General features: G+C 41.0%; 1 protein-coding gene and 1 long non-coding RNA gene across 3 annotated transcripts in view; one reads left to right on the top strand and one right to left on the bottom strand.

Moving 5' to 3' along the window:
• ptprz1b (protein tyrosine phosphatase receptor type Z1b) overlaps positions 1-23,052 on the bottom strand; it is a 112,131-nt gene that overhangs the window by 22,012 nt on the left and 67,067 nt on the right. For both annotated transcript variants that reach the window (XM_079552374.1, XM_079552375.1), the window contains exons 3-14: positions 22,350-22,529; positions 19,780-19,931; positions 19,605-19,700; positions 19,444-19,510; positions 17,747-17,904; positions 13,843-13,993; positions 13,479-13,663; positions 11,981-12,107; positions 11,788-11,825; positions 8,300-8,713; positions 5,169-5,313; positions 3,104-3,238 (exon numbers count right to left, since the gene is read on the bottom strand). In XM_079552374.1, the coding sequence (XP_079408500.1) occupies positions 3,104-3,238; positions 5,169-5,313; positions 8,300-8,713; positions 11,788-11,825; positions 11,981-12,107; positions 13,479-13,663; positions 13,843-13,993; positions 17,747-17,904; positions 19,444-19,510; positions 19,605-19,700; positions 19,780-19,931; positions 22,350-22,529 (1,848 nt within the window). The remainder of the gene's footprint in view (positions 1-3,103; positions 3,239-5,168; positions 5,314-8,299; positions 8,714-11,787; positions 11,826-11,980; positions 12,108-13,478; positions 13,664-13,842; positions 13,994-17,746; positions 17,905-19,443; positions 19,511-19,604; positions 19,701-19,779; positions 19,932-22,349; positions 22,530-23,052) is intronic.
• LOC306960204 overlaps positions 1-23,052 on the top strand; it is a 50,136-nt gene that overhangs the window by 7,001 nt on the left and 20,083 nt on the right. The gene's annotated exons all lie outside the window — the stretch shown is intronic.

Raw genomic sequence — 23,052 nt, 5'->3', positions numbered from 1 at the left:
CAGCATAACACACGTAAACCCCGCTGATTCCAAAAATGCTCCTGTTGCTTGGCTACACACTGACAATCTGCAGTGGGTTATTAACATAAAGCATTTGAAAGAGGAGCATTTGAACCTCATGTTTGGCCTAAAGTCAGAGCGAAGCAGCAGGATCTCCATGGAGACGGGAGATGTTACGAGTCAGGTCAGAGAGGGAGCGAGCATGCTCACAGTAAAGCAATTTTTAACTTCTGTGATTTTTTTCTCACAATGTGGCTTTAACTGTAGTTCAACGTGCAAATTGGCTGTAACACGAACACGAATGAATTAATCCCATCGACTGAGTACTTTTCCATCACTTGTGTGAAGTCTGTCAAGAGAAGATCAGGCACACCCACCACCAGAGGGCGCTCCATACACAGTGAAAACCCCGTGCACAAATGAAGAGAGAAACCACAGCCTGAGAGGGTTCAAGTGGATCCTGCAGCAAAAGAATGACCTCATAGCGGGAAGCAGCAGACTGAAGACTTTTCTCTCTCTCTTTTATCTCAGAAGGATCTCCCAGTATTAAAAGCCAGCACCATCAGAGCCACCAGAGCAGAGGCTTTAGCACAGACAGGAACAGAGGAGAGAGCAGCCCGAGACCATGTGTCGCCTGTTTAGACCTTAGTGAAGACTATAAGAGCTCGTACACAATGTAGCTTTCAAAGAACAGAACGTAGAGAGTTTGACAGTGTTGGGCAAGTTACTTTAAATGGTAATACATTCTATATTAGTAGCTACAGCTGTAAAAATGTAATATGTTTGTATTACATTATGGTTTCAAAAATGAAGCTGAGTTAAACGATTTTGAGTTACTTTTAGCAAAACATATGCTGAAAATAGTCCAAGATTTCCTTTTCCTTTGTTTCCCCATTCTCTCGTGTTTTGTTTTGACGACGTTAGCGACAGCCAAACGACAACTGGATATTTCAATACAAAGTGCAATGATTTATATATTACCATATTTTTTGTCAGTGGTATATTATATTCCTTAGTTACTGAACAAAATAATATATTTTTGTAACTTTCTAATACATTATACATTGTTGTTCTTGCTACCTAATAGAAGGTGGAGCAAAATATTATAAGAAGCCACGAGACCTCGGTGTACGAGGTCTCTCTTCCTAAAGTGGGGGTCGGGACAAGATGATTTCAAAATGAAATAAAAAGAAAAATGCTACATTTTTAAGTATATTTTTGAGTTTAAAACAGCATATCATTTGTGAATTCAAATACTTAAAACAAACTGTGTAACCTCTTAATCCCCGCCTGAACCGAACACACTTTCTCCAGTTTGAACAAAAACCAAAAGCAGTGAAAAAGCAACAAAAACATGACAAAAAAGCAATGAAATAAAAGCCACAAAAAGTTACAAAAAAGGGACGCAAAATCGCGCAAAAAACGACGAATAAAGGCAACTAAAAGTTTTGTAGGTCTTAGCTTTCAAATGAGGTGAGGCGAGGTGAGGCTTGAGGTGAGGTCGAGAGGCTTTTAGATTTGGATAAAGCTGGACTGGAGAAAATGCGCTCGATTAAAGCGGTAACAAGACTTAAAATAGTTCTCAAGACAGAGCGAATCTAAACAAGACTTAAAAATGCATATAACTGAAAGTATTTTATCTGCACTCTTGCCTCTTACTGTAATTGATTAGTTTTGTGTTGATGTTTTTATTGATTCTATTTGCTGTCTTGTATTTATGCAACTGTGAAGCACTTTGAATTGCCATGTGTAGGAATTGTGCTCTACAAATAAACTTGCCTTGCCTATGAGGTTAAATACATATTAACTTGATGAACTTAAAATGTTTTTTCTGCCCTAAAGTAGCATAAGATACAATAACTTTATACAATGGGGATCCCGAGTATTTTATGTGCCAATTTTTGGGGTCCCACCCAAAAAAGTAGTAAAAGACATGTTAACTTCAAAATGGCAAAAAAGTTAAGTTCTAATAGGAATGATTAGCCTTATTTTGTTCCAATTTAGCCTCGTTTTAAAGCAGTACTAAGTAACTCATGCCCCTAGAGGCCGTAAGCGCCACTGCAGGTATCGTAGCAAGTTACATTTTTTTACTCATTAATTGTCTGTGAGAGTAAATACTACGCTGACAGAAAAGACAAAGGCAGAGAGGGATATTGTACATCCAGTTACACGATGGAGATAATTTTGTTCACTCAAACTTGGCTGTAAATACTATTTAAGTGGCGCTAACTTTGCCCGTTAGCCTGTTAGCTTCTTCTTCGTGATTCTATTAGTGTGTACTGGTGGCTCCGACCCGCTGCAGGGAAAGATGCAATTGTGTTAAAGGCCCTCCACATGTTAACACATCCCATTAACACTTGTATTACCCCCAGAGGGACTACGAAAAGGAGATTTATTAAGGTAAATAAGTTACTAAATACTGCTTTAATACTGAATAGTTTTTTGACACAATTTGATGAAAAAACAATTGTATTACAATAATTCAAAGCAGTTATCTATACAACTATTTTTCTCATATAGTGGTGCCTTAGGTTAAATACAAAAGCAGTGTTTCTATGTCCGCCCTTAGTAGTTGTATGAAATTAGTTTTGTCCCTCAGTATATTGCAAGACATTAATGAACAAGACCTTTATGTGCCGTGTATCTAATCATAAAGCCTTTAAATCAATCGAGAAACAGCAGTATTTCTTCCTGAAACTTTAGTGAACGAGTTTAGTCCACAACTAACAATTACAAATGTGACTAATAACCTTTTCATTGTACACAAAAAATTGAAACATTGAAAGAAATGTATTCAAAATTGTTGATGGGCTGTGTCCTGTATTTGCTGTTTTTCCTGGGCTCTCATAGCATAAAGTAGAGAAAATATTAATAATTTTGACGTTTTGCCACAGTAGGCCTATTAGAAGTGTTAAAACTTTTCTTTCCATCGCAAAAGAACAAACACAGACCTATCCCATTCAAGAGAGTTACTGTACTTTCCAAAGAAATGATGAAATGCTGCCGGTAAAGCAAACACTGTGCAGGAGCCCTGTTCGAAAGCGCAGCCCCGCCACCGCAGCACAAAGCAGGTGTTGTTGCAGAGAGATGGTGCACGTCTTACCGGTGAACATGGGCTGCGTGGTGTGCATGAGGACTCGCAGCAGAGGCGAGTGAGTGAAGGGTTTATACACAGAGTGGACCAGGGAGTGACTGACTGGGCTTTCTCTGTCGGGGACCCACTCCGAGCCAGCGCTGTCTGCAAAGCATGAGAAACAGAAAGCACAGTTAAGCTCACCACTCCTGCTCTAGACAAAAAACTATTCCCTTTTATCTTCATTCGTGTCTGACATCTAAAAATGAACAGCCTGAAATCTCAGTTTGACGGATAGACGATCATGTGAAGTGACAGTTTGATGCAGCGTGACTGGAGTGGATTGTGACAGATGCCAGACTAATTTGTCATTGTCATCATCCATAATGAATTGACCTTAAAGGGATATTTCAGGATTTTTGAACTGGGCCTCATTTAATTATCCAGAGTGTTGTTGATTTCTTGAGATAGATACATTTTTAATTCATGCAGTCCTTATATTTGAAGAGTTTAGTGGTGCTAGGCTAATGCTAGGCTAGTGCATGTCTATGGTAACTAGTAGCCTGCATTAAAAACCTCTTCAAAATTACAGGGTCGTCCTCCAAACGTTGCCATATCTGATTTGTAGAAGCTCCTTTGTGAATTCCAGGTGTAGTAATGCCGCCCGCAGGTAAACAAACTACTGTAGATCCGATAAGCTAGCAGATCACTCCACCGCTGCGTAGCTACAACCAGGAAGCTGATGCTGCTCAAATATAAGCTCTTTTAAATGCAAAATGGTTATATTTCAAAAATTACTCAACGCAGACATTTATATCAGTAGTCTGGTGTTATAAGTGATTTGCCTCAGGCACACTGTGCTTGGGTCAGACTGTTTATAGTGCAAGCTACAAGTTACCATAGACAAGCACTAGCCTAGCACTAGCCTAGCACCACTAACCTCTTCAAATATAAGGACTGCATGAATAAAAAAAGTAAAAAATAAAAATCTACAGAAATCTACAACACTCTGGATAACTAGGAAATGAGGCCCTATGTCAAAAATCCTGAAATATCCCTTTAAAGGAACAGGCCACCGTTTTTCCATACTGAGATATTAAATTCTTACCTGAGCTTAGACGAGTTGATGCGTACCTGTCTGGTCTTTACGATTCATGCTCCTCAGATAAAAAAGGGAACTATATCGCAGTAAGGTGAAGATATTAATGCGCGGATGTCGAAGTGCTCCTAAGGTATTATTACGCCTTACAATATAGTTCCCCCTTTTTAATCCGCTTAGAAAATCCACATTGTTTAATTTTGTGTAATTATACTTAATAGTGCAACACTTCAGGTAACCATATTTAAATAGGGAAAACGTGGAAGAGCTTGGTAGCTTTTATCTTGACCTCGTTTGGAGCTTTAGAGGAGAGGGGGAGAGGCTAAATGCTAACGCCGTCTGTCCTGTGTTTAGGTGACTGAGCGCACACGTGAATACCAGACAGGTACAAGTGAACTCGTCTGAGCTCAGGTAAGAACATATCTCAGTTTTTAAAAATGGTGGCGTGTTCCTTTAAATGCTTAACCCTTAGAGAAAAGAGCAATATAATGACTCACTTACACTTTTTTTTACCAGCCAATTGAGAACCACGACCTGGCCAAGGTGCATCACACGGCAGTTCAGTCAAGCGATAGTGAATAGTTACAGCTAAAAACACTGCTCTTGGAGTGTCGAGGAAAGATGCAATTGACACAAATAAAGAGAGTTTACGAGTTTGCTGTAAATGATTCTTGCCGTTAGAAGAAGAGAATTGAGATGAAAATTGAGCAAAGGATGAGCGAGCTTTGGGAACAGAGAGGTTTATGTAACTAGCCAACAGAGAGGCAAGGTATGGGGGGAGATGTTGGCTCCATGGATTGAGTAAAAACACAAAAGAGCCTTTATTTTACAAGAACATCTGTGAGATTTAGAAATTCTTGCCGCATGATAACATTATACAGTGTTAAAAATAGATTAAAGAGTAAATTCTCTCTCAAAATAACCGTGGCAATGCATTGGCGTATATATGTTTTGCCTCTTTGGTCGACAGCAAACAAAAGCAGACAAACATCTGACCTGGAGCGGCAGTGACGGGAGCAGAGGTGGTTTGTGGCTTGGGGAAGTGCAGACTGTCTTCATAAAACACGTCTGTGACTTGGGCGTCCTCTGAGAGAGGGGTGAACAAACCCGAGTCTTCAGCTGCCGAGTCCACGTCCGAGGGCTGGAGACGAGAAGTCGCAGATACAAATGAAAATGCAACAATGTCAAAAGCATTCTTACAACAACATTTTTAAAAGATTTCCGAAATAACATGCTGCCTTTTTAACTAGTCTGCAGTGTAAGCCACTCAAGACAACAAAACAAGATCATTTTTTGACATCCTACATGGTGTGAAATGTTCGCAAATCACTGCTGATTAAATATCACAAGCCCTTTTAATCAGTGCCTATTCAAGTCACAGCGTTTGAAACAGAGATCCTGAAGAGTAAAGAATAAAAATCTGCTCTCCCTCTGTATTTGGGGCAACCTGTTGGAGCAGTGCAGCTCCCGGGGGCCATTTTTGGCACGTTGGCTTTATTAGAAAAGACAGCTAAAGGTTAAAGGGGTGGAAGGCCGAGAGAGACACATCACAGCTACTGTGTATAGCACCGCTTCCACACATTGTCATGAACAAACTTCGAATATAGACCTTTTTATATAGTGTTAAAGGGATATTTCAGGATTTTTGACATAGGGCCACATTTCCAGAGTGTTGTTTGTTTGTATACTTTATTGTCCCCGTAGGGAAATTTGTCTGCATTTAACCCATCCTTTGATGCCGCTGGGGCAACCCGTGAGGAGCAGTGGTCGACGGCAGTGCCGCGCCCAGGGACCCATCTCCATGATGTAGAGCCAGGCTGATGGTCAGAATCACCTGGCTGGAGGATTCACCTATTGCACATGTTTTTAGTGGTAGGGGAAACCGGAGTACCCGGAGGAAACCTACACAGACATGGGGAGAACATGCAAACTCCACACAGAAAGGCCCCGTCCTGGTGGGAATTGAACCCGGGACCTTCTAGCTGTGAAGCGCAAACCGCTGCGCTACCGTGCCGTCCATTGCATCCGTTGCTGATTTCTGGAGATTTTATTTGAAGAGTTTTGTGGTGCTAGGCTAGTGCAAGGCTAGTGCAAGGCTAGCGGCTTCTAGTTTTCGGCGGTCTCCCTGTCTGTCACAGGCCAGATCCGTGTCTGTGCCTCTTCAGGATGTCTAAAAGCGTGTTTTCTTCCGCGGCGCCGCGTCTGGATTCAGCGGAACTGAATCGTGGCGCGGGGTCCAGCGGGGTCCATGGGGGTCCAGCGTGGTCCAGGGGGGTCCAGCGGGGTCCAGGGGGGTCCAGCGGGGTCCAGTCGGGTCCAGTTGGGCCCAGGGGGGTCCAGTTGGGCCCAGGGGGGTCCAGCGTCACTGCAACCTCGGTGGGCGTCCTCTCAAATAAAGGAGGCTGCTCTTTTGCCGTGTGTGAAAGTGTCTCGGTGTGTGTTGGTCTTTATACTAACTTTTTTTAAAATATGATGTAGAGCAGGTGCAGGAAACGTCAGGCCTGGGGGCCAAATCCGGCCCTCAAGATAAATATTACTACACAAATAAGAAACTAAATACCTGCTTAAGTCTTTTTGTGTTTAGTGGTTATTGTGTAAAAACAGTACACAATAAATATTATACAGGTGAAACTTGGAAAACTAGAATATCATTCAAAAGTTCATTAATTTCTGTGATTCAACTTAAACTGTGAAACAAATATATGATGGACTCATTACATATACAGTGACATATGTCAAGCCTTTATTGATTGACTGCGGAATTCTTCCGCAGTCAATTATTGGTTTTCATGTTCTTTATTATTATTCCTCTTCCATCTTTTTCCCGATTTTCTAGAGCTTTCAGCACCTTCATGCTTTGTGCAATTTATGCAAGTTATGCATCAAAATGTTCCGCATGTTGAGGAGATGGGTGCTATTACTTTTGGGACTTCTGCAATTTACGTTTTTTCCGCAATCGGCCAAAATGTCGGAGATTTTTCCCATTGACTTATAATGGGGCTGCCGCAAATCCATGCTTTTCCGCACTTTTTTCTGCAGTTTATGCAATTTCTGCACTTTGTGCATGTTCAGCTTCTGCAACTTGTGGGTTTTGAGAAAAAAATGGCCTTCTGCAGATTTCCAGTTTTTTTATACGGGAGTTTGAAATTTTTGCATTGGTGTGTATGGGGGAATCCAGCCAATGGGGAGACTCCAGGACTTTCAGCCATTTGTGCAGCTTCTGCCAATCAAGCTCTGAGGCCATTTCAACAGTTTGACCAGTTTATGGAATATAAAAGTTTATGCAATATTAATAATTTATGCAAAGTAACCACACAACATGACATTTTATGCATTTTACCAGTTTATGCAAATTTGATTATGCAATTTGAAGAGTTTATGCAATTTCTGCATTCGCTTCCCGCATTTCCGCAGTCAATCGCAATGGCGCAGCCATTGCATTTCTAGTTTGTTTTCATTTTGATTATTATGGGTCAGCTTGTAAAAACCCACATGAAAAAATTTCATGAAATTAAAATATTTTAAAAACAATCATCACAATTATATAATCATCATAATCATCACAATAATAACAAAAAAGGCTTGACATATTTCACTTTGCATGTAATGAGTCTGTATCATATATTAGTTTCACATTTTAAGTTGAATTACGGAAATAAATGAACTTTTCAATGATATTCTAGTTTTCCGAGTTTCGCCTGTATAATATTTACAGACATTTTGGAATTTAAAAATTGCAATTTTGTTTCTAAAAACTGCCTTTTCCACTTTTTTCCCCATTTTTGTTGTCTGGCGAGTTCATATCATGTAAAGATAAAATCTAAAATCTGACATAAAAAATAAAAATGTTTTACTTTCATCTATAATGGGTGGTTCAACTTACCCACTGGCTCCACTTATCCCGCCTACTGTTAAAATGTGGAAAACTTTAACATTAAAAAAAACTGGCAGAACTGAATGCACACAGGCATTTGCAGATAGTGGTTCTTTACTTTGGGCTTCAGTGCTGAGACCCGGCCCTTGATGATTTGGCGATGGCGAAACTCGTCCCTCCGCGACACAAACCTGCCCACCCCTGATGCCGAGTGAAGTGTTTAAGCTGCTTCTGTTTGTTACGTGTTGTTCACCTGGGACACAGCCAGCGACGCCTCCTCTGTGATCCGCCTCCTGCCCGTGGACTGAGCTGTCGTTCTGGCCACGGGGAACAGAAACCCCGGCTGCTCTGTGGGCTCCTGGATCCAGATGGCCCCGTTCCCCTCAAAACCTGGCCCTAAACCCAGGCCAACCCCCCCAGGGACCCTCACTGGCTCCTCTATGGAGTTGAAGTCCTGGTCTCTGGACTTGGATTTGCTTGGTTTGGACTTCTTCACCACGCTCTGGTCCAGTCGGGACTTGGGCAACGCGGCAGGACCGGGTCTGGGCAGGTTCTGGTAGACCCTGGTCTGCTCCACGGGGACCTCCTCCACCTGACTGTGGTCTTCTGGGGGCAAATTCAACTGGTTTTGGGTGTTTGGTTTCTCCCAGTTTGGCCTGGGTGAGTCCTAAAGAGAGAAACGCAGATGTGAGAGAGAGAATATGCCTCTGATGATGAACACCACAGACTTTGGACATGCTTTGAATTGAGCAGACTTGATTCTACTCCTAAAAAAGTCTTAATACTTACTTGTTAATTTGAAACCAGTACTCGTTTCCACCTCTGTATATGTAATGGCATATCCAGAGATGGTGAGCTATGTAACAATGGAAACAGTATAAAAGGGAATATCACGTTTTAGCTTAACCCTTTATGGGGCAAGTGACTATTTTTGGTAATTTCCGCACACTTTACATATGGCCTCCCTGCTGCACATCAGAATAAGGTAAAGAAGCATGAAGTCCTCACTCAGCCAATCAGAAGAGATCACCCTACATCACAGATCCCACTACTGTGGAATTTGACCAATCAGAGGAGACCAGTCACTCTCTCAACTTCCTGTTTTCTCTGAAGACCCAAGTCTGGCTAAATCCATGGTACATTTCTTTACATAACCTGAAAACTAACCATGGTAAGTTGATTAAAATCACACATTATATTGGTGAATAATTGTGCTGTGATGATAAAGTGATGATATGTGTTGGTTTTGTAGGACGTAATGAAATAAGTGAAATTACACTCCTGTTCACTTAAAGGGGCTAGATGCAAGTTAGTCATTTTATACTCACTACTGCCACCTCAGGTCTTTTGCGTAACTGCAGCTTCTATATTAAGCTCGTGCATGACGGCACTTCGGACCCGAATTAACACCTTTTTGAGTGACAGTGCAGGATTTTAGAGGCAGTTGTGGTTTGAAGTTTGTATACTTTATTGTCCCCGTAGGGAAATTTGGTGAGCAGTAGAGATGCGCGGGTCGGCTTTTTTTCTGACCCGCACCAACCCGACCCGCTGTAATTTAAACCCGACCCACCCAACCCGGGGAAAAGCCTCTCAGTTTGCCGACCCGACCCGCGCACATTAAAAAACTGCTGCATGAGTCACGCTGCAGCTGGATATCACTCAAACGGGAGCGCGTCACGTTACGGCGAGTTCACAGGAGAATTAGCGCTTGATGCTTTTTTTTGCTACTTACTGCACCGCTAAGGAACCTTTGAAATCGCGAATGGACTTATCAGGAAACAAGGAGCAGAAACTATCATGAGGCTTTACTTCCACCACGTCATGGACGAGTCTTTCTGTCAAGTAAACGGAGTTTGGACTAAAGTGGAGCAGCTTTACCTGACGCTAAGAGGTTGCCCTCCTCAGGTCAGTAAGATGCTGTGTCTTTGATTTTAGTTTCACCTTGCCTCCTGTTGATGCATTACTTTCATCACATGCACGTGTCATTAGGTGCTTGGGAACGGCTATTGTGACGCTTTTGTAGCGGTGATCAAAGTCATACAGAAGCGATAGGTCTGGTGACATCTAAACATAACATGCTAATGATACATTTACCCCATAAAACTAAACATTCAACTAAACACAGTCGACTTTTGTGGCATTTATGGATAAGAATGCACTGTATGTAGTAAGCCAACAATATAAGGACAAAACAAAAAAAGTGCGCTTTGTAACCCGACCCACCCGCACCCGAAGTTTGCCGTAATTTTGAGGTACCCGACCAGACCAAATCCGCGGGCACCGCGGGTCGACCCGCGCATCTCTAGTGAGCAGGTCTGAGCTCATTCTACACATTAGGACATGGCTGGAACATGTAGGGGGATGAAAATACTTAGTTTTATCATTTTTAAACTCTGTATAGTCCCTTTAAACCTAAAGTTAATTAGTTTTGTCCATATTTGGACATGCCCGTTGCACCTATTATTCATACTTACAGAATTTTCTTGACAAAAGAACCAATAAACCCTAGGACTAAGTTTTTATGTTGCCATTAAAAAAAAAAAATTAGGCAAACAATACTGGAGGTGACTGGCCCCGCCCACTGCACGTAAGCAAAACATTACATAAGCTCTCGCCTGTGACAGGTGTGAGCATCAAACATCAGTATCACAAAACACAACATCTCCCGAATACCAGCCCGAGACGTGAAAGTACTTTTTGTATGTTTTATATATAAACCTTTGTATTTTTTTTTTTACCCCTTAAAGGGAAAGGAACCAAATATGGTCTCTTGGCTCACACTGACTTTCTGCATGATAATGAAAACAGAAATAAACTTGTGTCCAACAATAACACTCTTAAGTTGAAATTATTCATTTCAAAGTATTTCAATGAGTGCCCTGTAGAGGCTTAGAAGAAATGTATTTTGCATGAGGCTAAATAGAAAAAAGAGAACATTACACATTAAAATTGTGTTGCTAAATCTCATCTTGGAAACTCGGGCATTAAAATGATTTCCCAGTTTCTCAGTGGAAAATACGAGATGATTCTGTTCATGTGCGTTTTTTAACCATAATTACGAGACCACATGTTCTTCTATAGTAACTAATCTAGAACTGTAATACAGGCTTCAGATACTTCACTGCGCCAGTGGAGGAAATTATCATAGTCGACAAAAGGGACATTGTCTGCTTTTATTAAAAATGCTCCTTTTGTAAAATCCCTTTCATTCCGAGCACCTTGAAAGGAAAGTTCCATTATTTCCCGTGATTTACATCTGGTTAATTGGTAAAGTTACTTCTCATACAGCCTTTGTGTGAAACAGCCTGACGCATAAAATGTTTAACATGTTTGTCTCAACCAAACATAAACTCATAGGGGAAGATTTAAATTGAACATATCAAATTGAAGTTTTACTGTACATACATGTATTAGTTATGTTTGATGAACAAGAAGGAACATGATTATCTTGTGAAACCCACACTTTCACTTACAAAAATCTATTATTTGCAAACTCAATGCCAATTTACCATTGTCCAAACTGTGGCGGGACTTGGGCTTTTTCAGAATTTATTCACGTTAGTTAGAGATGATTTAATTCATGCTAATCTATTTAAGTTAGCTGGTTTTCTGGTATAGACTCCCAGTTTAGACAAAACTTACTCCACTTCAAACAAGACCTATTTTTGGACCTGGTTTAATGAAGTGCCATTTGTCGAGTATAACCTTAGAGCCAAAATGTAATAAAAATGACAACTGTACCTCTTTGTTGAAGGCTGTGTCTGAATCCGAATCAGTTTCTAAAATGAGAATAAAAAATAAATAAATGCATAAAATGTGAAGAGATTAAAACAGTGCCGTAGTGAAGAAGGGCTGCACAATTAATCACAGTAAAATTGCAAAAACATGTTGATTTGATATTACACTCTCACATCCCTGAGCTCATGGAACATACCTGGGTCCTCTTGAGGCATGTCCACAATGATCTGGTCGCTCCACCTCCCTCTGAGGCCGTTAGTGCAGACAGACACCACCTGCACCACATAGCTGCAGTTGGACAGGAGGCCGGAGATGATGGCTCCCTGAGAAACACATATGAAGCTGTTCATTTAATCAATATCAATCACATGATTTATTGATTTATTATCTCATTTCCTAGTTATCCAGAGTGTTGTTGATTTCTGGAGATTTTATTTATTTATTATTATTTCATGCAGTCCTTATATTTGAAGAGTTTAGTGGTGCTAGGCTAGTGCTAGGCTAGTGCTAGGCTAGCGCATGTCTATGGTAACTAGTAGCCTGCATTAAAAGCAGTCTGGTCAAGGTCAAGGTCACGTTTATTTCTATAGCACATTTACAACAACCACGGCTGCCCAAAGTGCTTCACAACACAAACAAATGATAAAAACTACGAATACAAATACAAACAAGGCATAATAAACTTTGCGTCAATTAAACAAAAAATACAATGGAGAAACAGTTGAACATTTTAAAAGGCCTGTGTAAAGAGGAGAGTTTTAAGGGAGGACTTAAAACTGCTTAGAGTCGGGGCCAAACGGATGTCGAGGGGCAGACCTTTCCACAGTCGGGGGGCAGCAGCGGAAAAAAGTCTGACCCAAGCATCTATGATCAACCTTTCAGAATAAGATTTGAACATGATGTTAATGCCCTATTGGGTATTGGCCAGGCTCACTACAGCAGGTCTGTAGACAAGTACAATATTAACAAGTTTCCAATGGTCAAGTGAATTCATTCAAATATGAAACTTACCTTGAATCTAATTTGGTGACATTTCACCAGTATTTACCGAAATCATCATTTATAAGCAAATTACAGTGAGAGGTCATAGAGTCTCCCACAGCTGCTCTATATTGTAGATATATTTCTGTAAAAGGGGAACTATATTGCAAGGCATAATGATATTACTACGCCTTGCAATATAGTTCCTCTTTTTATCCGCTTAGAATATCGACATGTTTAATTTTGTGTGACTATACTTGGATCGTGTAAAGGCTCATGTAGCCAGATCTAAATAAGGAAAGCAACTAACTTCACCTCAGTTTGGAGCTATACATTTGCAGGAAGAGGCTATATGCTAACGCCATCTTTGCTCTGTTTACGTGACTGAGGGGACGCGTAAAGACCAGACAGCTATGGTAAGGATGTAAGCTAAGGTAAGAACATATCTCAGTATTTAAAAACGGTGGCCTGTAAAGCGCTTTGGGCCAAATCAAGGTAGAAAAGCGCTGTGTACCATAAACTGAATAGTAAACATAGATAAACATACAAATAGCATGATTTCTAAAGCCTTCATAGGGCTCTTGGCTGTTCTAGGGGTTACTTTAATTGGGCCTGTTTCAGTTCATTTGTTAATTGTCACTTAGATGGCCTCCTCTTGGGTAGAACCGCCGTCCTTTGCTAAAACACAGCCCCCAGCAGCTCTGCCTCCTCACCACGTCCTGGTCGCCGTCGGTCCTGTACTCCTGCCGCCTCTGCTTGAGCCCCTGGAGCCTCTGATACGTGACCAGGTACCAGTCGATATAGGTGTCGTAGACCGCCCGCGGCCTCTCCCACGTCACCACCAGAGTCGTGTCGTTCTGAGCGTCCGCCTGCACGTTCTGAGGCTCTGAGCTGCAGGCTGCAACAAGGGGAGAGTGACAGGAACAAGACAAAATGAAGAAAAATGGGCCACAAACACAACATAAGAGTCTGTGCAGAATGTACTAATGCTTTTGAACGAATGCCAGGATGCAGAGGACAGATTCATTTTCAGAGTACCAGCTGCTGCAGATAATATAATAATAAATGTTTTCATACTTGGCGTCAGGACCTCTTCGACTCCGGTGTAGGAAGCAAACACTTGTCCCACAAACTGCTGCGGCTGCGCTCTGAAGTTGTTCTGGAGGTAATCAGTGAGAATGACGTATCCGCTCTGCTCCAAAGTCAGCACCTCACAGAACACCTCCAACTGGACAAGACAGGAAAAGGGACGACGCTTGAGATTATTCACCAAATTTAATGTTTTGAGCTGTGTCACACACTAAGTTAGTAAAGACATTCGTGGTTGAAACATCATCATTGGCGTTTTTAAGTTAAATAGCCGTGGGCAGTTGTTAAAGTGGACTTTGGAAGGTGGTGGAACTCATGTCGAGAAGACTCTGAACGTTACATTAGGCCGACAAAGGCCTAGGCATCAGGTATAGGTTGCATGTAACAGAAGGTGCTTTATATTGCTTTTGCTTTTATAGCCAGGATTCTGGAGTTTTGTGTTGCTTTTATACCAGACTCAGAGGATCAGATCAGAGGAAATATAAAAAAGGCCATGTGTGTGATGGTCATTATGGATCCCAAATGAATCTCTAAAACCGCAAATATAAGGCCGATTGTTGCCAAATCAAAATTGGGCAAAACCTTGGGAAGAGGAGACTCAGTTTTTGGATTAGTTTATGTCTGTAAAGTTCCTGATTTCATGATGAATGCTGTTATATTGAAGCACATTAAACCTCCACTCTTTTCATAATCCTCCAGTCTCGCTCGCTGTAAAGTGGACATCTGTTCAGCACAGCTTCAGCAAATTAACTATAAACTCCATATGCTCCTCTTCCCTGTTTATTTAGTATTGGTAATTGTCTGTCAGACACAATTTTTTTCACTACCCAAGGTGGCGGATGGTTCTGGCCGACTTTAACCCCTGGACACAAAATTCCATCCAGAAAGTTTGAGTCTTGTCTGTCACGAAAGACACAAACTACATTGCACACTTTCTCAAAAGCAGGACTCTGCTGTCAAAACCTTGACCACAATTCATGGTTTGCACAAAGTTCCCAAACGTCTTGGACTTTTGTTTGCTCATTTGCTCATTAGAACACACTAGTCACTCAAAGCACGCACGACCCAAAAAGTGAACACTACGAGGGAAAATTAACGCACTTCTCTGACACTTCTCTGACACTTCTCTGACACTTCCAACCGGGGGCAGGAGATGAACATTAGCACAAGCTAGAAACTGTGGATGCATCACATCAGCAGCAAACTAGCTTTGAAACTACAGCACGTTTGATGTTATGTAAATCGAATAAAGTCTAAAATTGCAGATAACCCTGAGTACCGCTTGAAGAAGCCCAAGTACCACTAGTACTAGTATGTGTATTAGATCCACTGTACTTCATTACAGTACTTGCTATAGGCTCATAACGTACTGTGATCGAGCATCAAATGCTTCGAGGGGCGCCACACTGAGGCTATTGTGATTGAATTTCTTTGTACAGTATTTGTGCCGCTGTTTTATTAATGCTGTTGAAAAAAGAGCCTCATGATGAATGACAATGATCAAGAGAAGGATTAAAAGAAACGTGAACCAATGCGGCCACGGAGCGACGTGTCTGAAATCTCCCAGGAAAAATGTGAAAGAATCATCAGTGTTCCTGCTACATTATTACAGTAATTATTAACACATGGTTCTGCTCTTCTCTGCCCCTTTTCTTCTGAAATATTCGGTCATTATAAGCTTAAATTGAGCACAGTGGAAAAGGTCAAACACAGAGGCCCTGAGAAACCTGTAGACACCGTGACCTTTGATGATGTTATCTTACTAATGTCCTGATGTGGAAGAGGGAGTAAGTTCATTGGAAGCTTTTTGACTGGGAGAGACGGCTTTGAAGTTATTTTGAATTTTGAAGTCAAAAGGCAAAGGAGATTTTCCACAGCCGGCGTTACAAACCGTGTTTATATCCAATGCATGTCAAACAGGCAAACATCTTTCAAATACAACCACCATTAAAATGCATTTATATATTTTCTTTTTTTCAAGTGCTATTGTGATAAGCCAAAACCTCACAAAGGCTAAACGAGCACCACATTATGCAACGCACTGATCTAATCCATATTATGTTAATGACAGAGCGCTTGACGGGGGCACAATCCAAAAAGAACACGTGCTATTCGGTCAAGTAAAGCTTTTAATCTACAGACAAACTGATACAGCGCCTGCAATTTCACAAAAGGATTCAACAAATATACAGTTGTGCTCAAAAGTTTACATACCCTGGCAGAACTTTTTGGACAATTTGAAATAACATCTATGAAATAACAATATCTTTTTTTTTCACTCATAGTTAGTTTTGGAGCCATTTATGGTCAAGCAACTGAGTTTGCTCTTCTTAAATCATAATGAAATACAGAAACAACTTCTCACAACTCAGTCTGTCCACCTCAGATAGTGAAGTATCAGAATCAGAATCAGAATTGTATTTATTGCCATGGTTTGAGAACAGATTCACAAACAAGGATTTTTTCTGGGTACAAAAATAAAAGTAAAAAGCTATAAAAATAAGCTATGAAAACTTTAGGGCTATAGGCAGGTTTAACTTTTCAAAAACGTTTCATATTTCTTTCTACAATTGTTGAATTGGTAGTACATAATGATGAGTAATATTCACTAAAGACTCTTGTAATTTCACATTTGTGCAACATACAGTAGCTTCTCATTGTTGTCTTTAACCATTCCTTTGTTAGAAACTTTTTTGTTCACGTCTTAACCCCCACTTTAACCAAGCGTGTTTTCTCCAGTTTGGCTTTACCCAAATCCTAAAGCTTCTTGACCTGAGAGTTTACAGGATATACATTTAGGCCAGTGTCACGCCTCATTTGAAAGCCAAGACCTACAAAACTGACATAAGCAGATCTTTTCCCCCGTGTTGTCGGCACTTTTAAATTGCGTATTTCAGCGTTTTTTGTCACGCTTTAGTCGCACTTTATGGTTTTGGTTAAAGCAAAACTGGAGAAAATGTGCTCGGTTCAGTTGGGAGTTGAGGAGTTTATGAGTGTGCAAGATATTTCCCTGTTCTATTGGCCTGTTCGTACACTTTATGTTTTTTTCTGCATTTTGAGTCAAAAGGACCTTAAAGCAGTACTAAGTAACTCACGCCCCTAGAGGCCATAAGCATCACTGCAGGTGTCGTAGCATGATGCGATTTTTTAACTTATTAATTGTCCATGAGAGTAAATACTACGCTGACAGAAAAGACAATGGGAGAGAGGGATATTGTGCATCCAATTACACAATGGAAAAATATTTTTTTTCACTCAAACTTGGCTGTAAATGCTGTTTAAGTGGCGCGAGCCCACAGTTAGCTTTGCCCGTTAGCCTGTTAGCTTCTTCTTCGTGTATTGGTTGCCCGGGCTGGTGGCAGTCAAGTTGCAATTGTGGGGAGATGAAAGACCGCCCAATCATCCCACTAACACTTGTATTACCCCCACAGGGACTACGAAAAGGATTCATTAAGGTAAACAAGTTACTTAGTATTGCTTTAAGTGCCATTCTCGTTCTCAATACTTTTGCCCAATTAACTTCATTACCAGTTCCAGTTCAGCGTGTTTCAGCTCTGTTTCAAGACATTGCTGTTCACTCATTTTATTTAATTTTTAGCTGAGCAATAAGCAATAACTAATCCTCTTAAATAGGCCATAGTTGTTTCCCATAAAAGTGTTTGTAAATTCATTATCATCTTCTTTAAGAAAAACAGACAGAAATCTGGATCTGATAATATAGACCGATCACAATTCCATGTATGCCTATAAGAGTCGTTTATAGATATGATAAACTTTTGATCAAACTCTTTTGTGTTATCTTTCATATTCTTCTTAAATATTCTAGCAGTGTATGTAAACCTTTGAGCACCACTGTATATCATCCCCCACTGTCTCCTTTCCCATGACTGACCTGTGTCTCAGAGATGGGCACAGTGTGTTTGAAGACGACCCACTCCACGGTCTCGGAGCAGGGCGGAACCGTCAGGGAGCCGTTGTAGATGTAGTATTTGTCCGTGTTGTTCGGCAGCAGAGTGCGCAGGGCAAACGGCTCAATCGGCTCCGTCTTACCTGGAAACACAAAAAAGCAAATGGTTAAAAGATGAACAAAGCACGACTGACCAAGCCCTGTGTGCACTCAGTGTATGGAAGTGTAGATGTAATACTAGGGGGAGACACGGCATGAGCGATCGCCAGCCACATGTTAGCCCTGCCCCGTCTCCACCTCTGGCCTGACTCTGTTCACCCTTTAAAAAGGATCTGAAGACGTGTTTCTTTAAGAAAGCTTTTAGTTGATGGTCTTTTGGACTGGTGTCACTTGTCAATTGTTTGTTCTTACCTATTCTCTTGTACAGCACTTAGTGATTATCTGTGAAAAGCGCTTTAGAAATAAACTTGACTTACTTTGTACGGCTACACTTTATTTTACACGACCTTGATACATTGTACCTATTTAGATTTAGTACAATTCTATCTGTTTTGTAACAATCTGTAATAACTTGTACCTATGTAGTACATACACAGTGGAATAATGAAAACATAAGACCCTTAGGATTAGGGCTTAAAGGGACACTGCATAACATTTTGGACTATACTGTGCCATCAGTGCAAAATATGCTCTTATTGACCAGCTCAACTTAGAAAAATGCTATTTCTGCAGTGAATAATCTAAGAATGGATGTAGATGAGGACCTAACCTAATTTAATCTGAAATTCTACTGACTTTAGTCACATCTCCATGGAGACGAGCTGGAGACGTACCCACTCCCTGTAAAGTTACAGTCAGGTCTTAGGAGAGCTGAGCCGCTCACATGTTTGTTTGTACATTTATGAGGTATTTTTCCAATGATGAAACGCTCTATCATAAAATAAATGCTAGTATTTCAATTTTATTTGTAAGTAAAATTCTACGCGGTGTGGCTTTAAGGTTAGGTTTAGAGTTAGGATTCTTGTTACCTCCAAACTAATACACATTATTCCATTGTGTATTTACTACATAGGTACAATTTATTACACATTGTTTCATAGAACATAACATTGCACTAAATTTGGCAGGTAAAATGCATCAAGGGTAGTGTAAAATAAAGTGTTGCCCAACTGTTTAATATGTGACTCCACTTGTGACTCTGAAGGTCTTTATTTCAAAACAATTTCATCCTCACTCAACCTCCACATGAACTGAGCACATTTACCCAAATCTAAAAGCAAAAAAGTGGCAAAAGTAACAAAAACACACAACTTAAGAGTGATGAAAAAGCAACAAAAAAGTGTCCAAAACCCCTAAAAGCGCTTAAAAAATGCGACGAAGAAGTTACGATCAGGTTTGTAGGTCTCAGCTTTCAAATGAGGCATCACATTGGCCTATAAATTGTAAGTGCCAGAAGAGAAGCTTTGAGATTTGGGTAAAGCTGAACAGGAGAAAATGTGCTCAGTTCATGTGGGGGTTAAGAGGTTAAAGGAACATCCCCATACATTACATTTTCTACTCAACAATGCTCTAAATTAGTTTTTTCCCCCGGAAGTATTTGTTTTTAATGTTGTTGTTGTTCATATCTATTCCCTACCCTGACTGAATGAGCTTTTAACATCAATCGCTTCACAGAGACGTACCAAATCGAGTGACGGTGTTCACTGCGTTGACCACGGAAGTCAGATTTTCATTTTCATCCAGGCTCGTCTGAGGATAAAACATAACTCTACATAACTTTACATTACATTGAACAAGAATGTAATTTTAGACAATAAATGGCCACAGAAGAAGAAACACAGACCTCGAACAGCACAGCCAGAGCAGCGATCCTCCCGTCTGAGTTAATGGCTTCATCGATATTTCCAAAAGTGTCCGCGTCATAACCGTAGATCTGCATCTGAGCAAGGCAAACACATGAGATAAGTTAACATAGTGTTCTTCAGACATGTGTATTGGCATTTAGGAGTAATTCCTACCTCCAGCGGGTACTTCATCCCATTGAGGCTGTGTTCGGAGCCCACTGACGTAGCGTTACAGCGCCCCCAGTGGAAGGTGATCCTGCCGACTCTGAACCTTTCACTCAGCCCCCCTCCGCTCACGAAGAACTCTCCCCCGACGTCTATCACCACTGAAACAGACACAAGGTAATGGAAAGACCCACTGTTTAAATGTAGCTTAATTCACCCGGATGTGACTTATTCATGTTTATTGAGTGAAATAGGAAGAAATAGGGGAGAAAAAATCAACCTGTTACAGCAGATCCGACTAGCTGTCAGCGGAGTATTCAACATTTGGAGTACTATATATTTCCAGGTCCGCTTTTGTTCTACAGTGATTTTTTGTTTGGCTAATTCTGATGCCATCGATTGATACTTCTACATCCTCTTAATCATCCCTTTTTTTTTATTCGTGCTAAAAGTTAGTCATAATCATTATCCAGTATTTTGTATAATAAGAGACAGTTGATTTACTTTAAACTATTCAGAGATATTTGATAAATCTTAATTTGCTTCTCTAATCAATGCGGCAACATATTCTTCATCATTTGAACAGCGTCTGTCCTTGACCGACAAACAACATTCACTCACTCACACTCACCTCCTGTCTAGCCTATTTGACAGGACTTATTTTTTTTACTTAGCCCATGTCTTCCATCTTTTCAATATTACCACCCTCAATGTTGAATAATAAAAGCCAGTGCAGTGGTAATATTACCAGGCTTATCCATCTGACATCACCCATGAACCCACACTGTCCCTGTTCCTCTGCAGTTTATTGTCTCCTATCTCCGATTTAATTTGTGTTTTCTTGTTTATTCCTCCTCAATCATATCTTTTTCTCTGACTGTGTCCCCATTTTAGACACGCAGCTCAGTCCAGAGTCCAGAATCACGTCTTTTTCTGAAGATAAGCTCCTTTCTCCTAAGGGCGGATTACAGTGATGGAACAATCATGCAACATTTTCATATCTTCCATCTCTAATATCCCATTTATTTCAGAAAGCGGAGGAGAGAGAAACAGAACACCATGGGCCAGATCTTGTGGTGGCGCACGGGGCGGCGCAGGCTCTTGGCGAATTATTTTCCGAGTGGCGGAGCTATATGTGCCATTCGCCTCCGCCACCTGTGAGGGGGCGTCACAAGAGGAGGTGACTGCACTGATGGAAACACGGCTGACATTCACTTCCTCGTTTACATTGCGCTGTCTTGCGTTCTTTCTTAAGCCTTAGGCTCTCACAGGTCAAACTAAAAACTTTATTTACCCCATCTTGAGCTAAACGATGTTCACGTCTCGAGAGAAAAAGAGCTACAGCGTCCGCTGTGGCGCGGATCGGCCGCGCTTGGCATGAACGCGAAGCAAAACAAAAGCACATGTTCACCCCCCACTCCCCCACAACCACTCTCCTGGACGCGGAGTCGATCTGGTTGGAGGAAAATGTGTATCTCCACCCACTTAAATGTGCTAAGTCTGGAGTGGCAAGATCACAAAGTGCGCTCCTACTGAGCACAAAATGTCACGCTATCGTCTGCGTTTTGAGACACAAGATCGGGCCCCATGTGTTTTAATATAATGACAATCAATGTTATGCTATATTTGTCTGTAAGTCACTGTTGTAACATGAGATGTTTACACAGAAAGATGGTACACGGAACAACGGTAAAATGGCAGAAACATGCCGGGTTAAAGAAATAAAAAAGACTTCCTTCTTCCTCCTGTGCATTATGATCATATGCATTTCTTTATGTGTTTTCCATGATGAGGGTGTGTGCATGATGCGCAAAATCACTGTTCAAAACACAATAGCGGCATTTTGTAGTTTCATAGAAATGCCAAATCTCGCAATATGAATCCTTATTTCGCATAAAAAGTGTATCCACTCTCTTGGGGAGGTTTTTGATTTTTGTGAATAAAAAATGTGCATTTTTAGAGGATGGAAACAGATTTACTCCTGCGCTTCCAGCTCGAGCACCCCGATAGGGTGTTATGTCCTATAAAAAAAATCTATAAATTAGCCGCATCGTTGCATAGGCCTCAGGGCTTAAAGCAGGTGAAAAAAGTAGCGACTTATGACTCTAAGTAACTACTAAATTACAGGAATATTCCGCCAATAGCATCTGTACTAGGGATGTTCATGGTTCATGGTTAACCGATTAACCAGTTAACTGGCGGCTTTAATTTGCCATGCCATTGAAAATACTTTTTTGCACCGCCAGAGACCGCAAGAGCGCTCCCAAACATTTATTCACAAGAAGTAGTCCAGCGCATGACTAGCTAATTTTCAATATGGCCGCACACCGGTCCAGCCTGTAAGATTTAATCACAACTTGTTGAACTTTAAGTATAGAAATGACATTTTTTTGCAGACCGAGATGACTTTTCGCAGTTGAAGTTTTTGTTTCATACGGATGGGCCCAAAGACTGTGTTAAACATAATAACACTGTCTTCAATAGAATTATGTTCTGCTCTAAGCCTCAGGGAAACCATAGTCTCTTTTTCGAAAGTGGCGACGTCAGTGAAATCAGTCTTTTCCATCAGTGACTCGTACCTGTGGTGCCGTTGTTGCGCGCGGTGCTGCTCTCCGCTATGAGGCGCTCCCAGCCCTCTAGCTGCAGGTTCTGGTACTGCAGTCGGACCGGCGTGAACGTCTCATCGATGTCGACCGGAGACTGACGCACGCTGCTACAGGACGGGTACCGCTGCCCCCAAAGCCTCTGGTTCAACGTGCCTGTGTGGAGAGACAAGACAAGAGGAGCTTTCAGAACAATCCAGCTGTTAATGTCCGACTCTTTGTATCATTGTTTTGTTGTTTTATTCTGGTGTAGCCGTTACCAGGTGTTTTGGAAAGACACTCAGCCCCAATTTCTATTGATCGTAGTATTGTGTAGTGGTATATTAAACTAGTATAGTGTCATTTAGATGATTAGTGCATGTTCACCGAAGCCCTGCAAGTGAGCTGTAACTGGATTAGATTAAAGAGAGCAGATGGTCAAACTGTCAATTACCACAAGGTCACCACATTACCCATAATCCATCATTGTCTCTAAGGTGTAAAGTGAGATATTGATTCCCTGTTCATTCTCATAAGGCAAAGTTTCTTATGCTTTTGTACTTCATCAGTCTTCATTAGGTGAGGATCATCAACTACATTATCGGGTCAATAAAGAATAAAGATGGTTTGACAATATTCTAAATAAAGATATGAAAAACAAAGATAATGTGATGGAAAAATAACAAAAAATGATGCTGAA

This window comes from Gobius niger (genome assembly GCF_951799975.1).
Source record: "Gobius niger genome assembly, chromosome: 2".
In the NCBI taxonomy this organism is placed as follows: Eukaryota; Metazoa; Chordata; class Actinopteri; order Gobiiformes; family Gobiidae; genus Gobius; species Gobius niger.
Note: the sequence above shows the minus strand (reverse complement) of the source record. Positions and strands in the feature narration are given on the sequence as shown.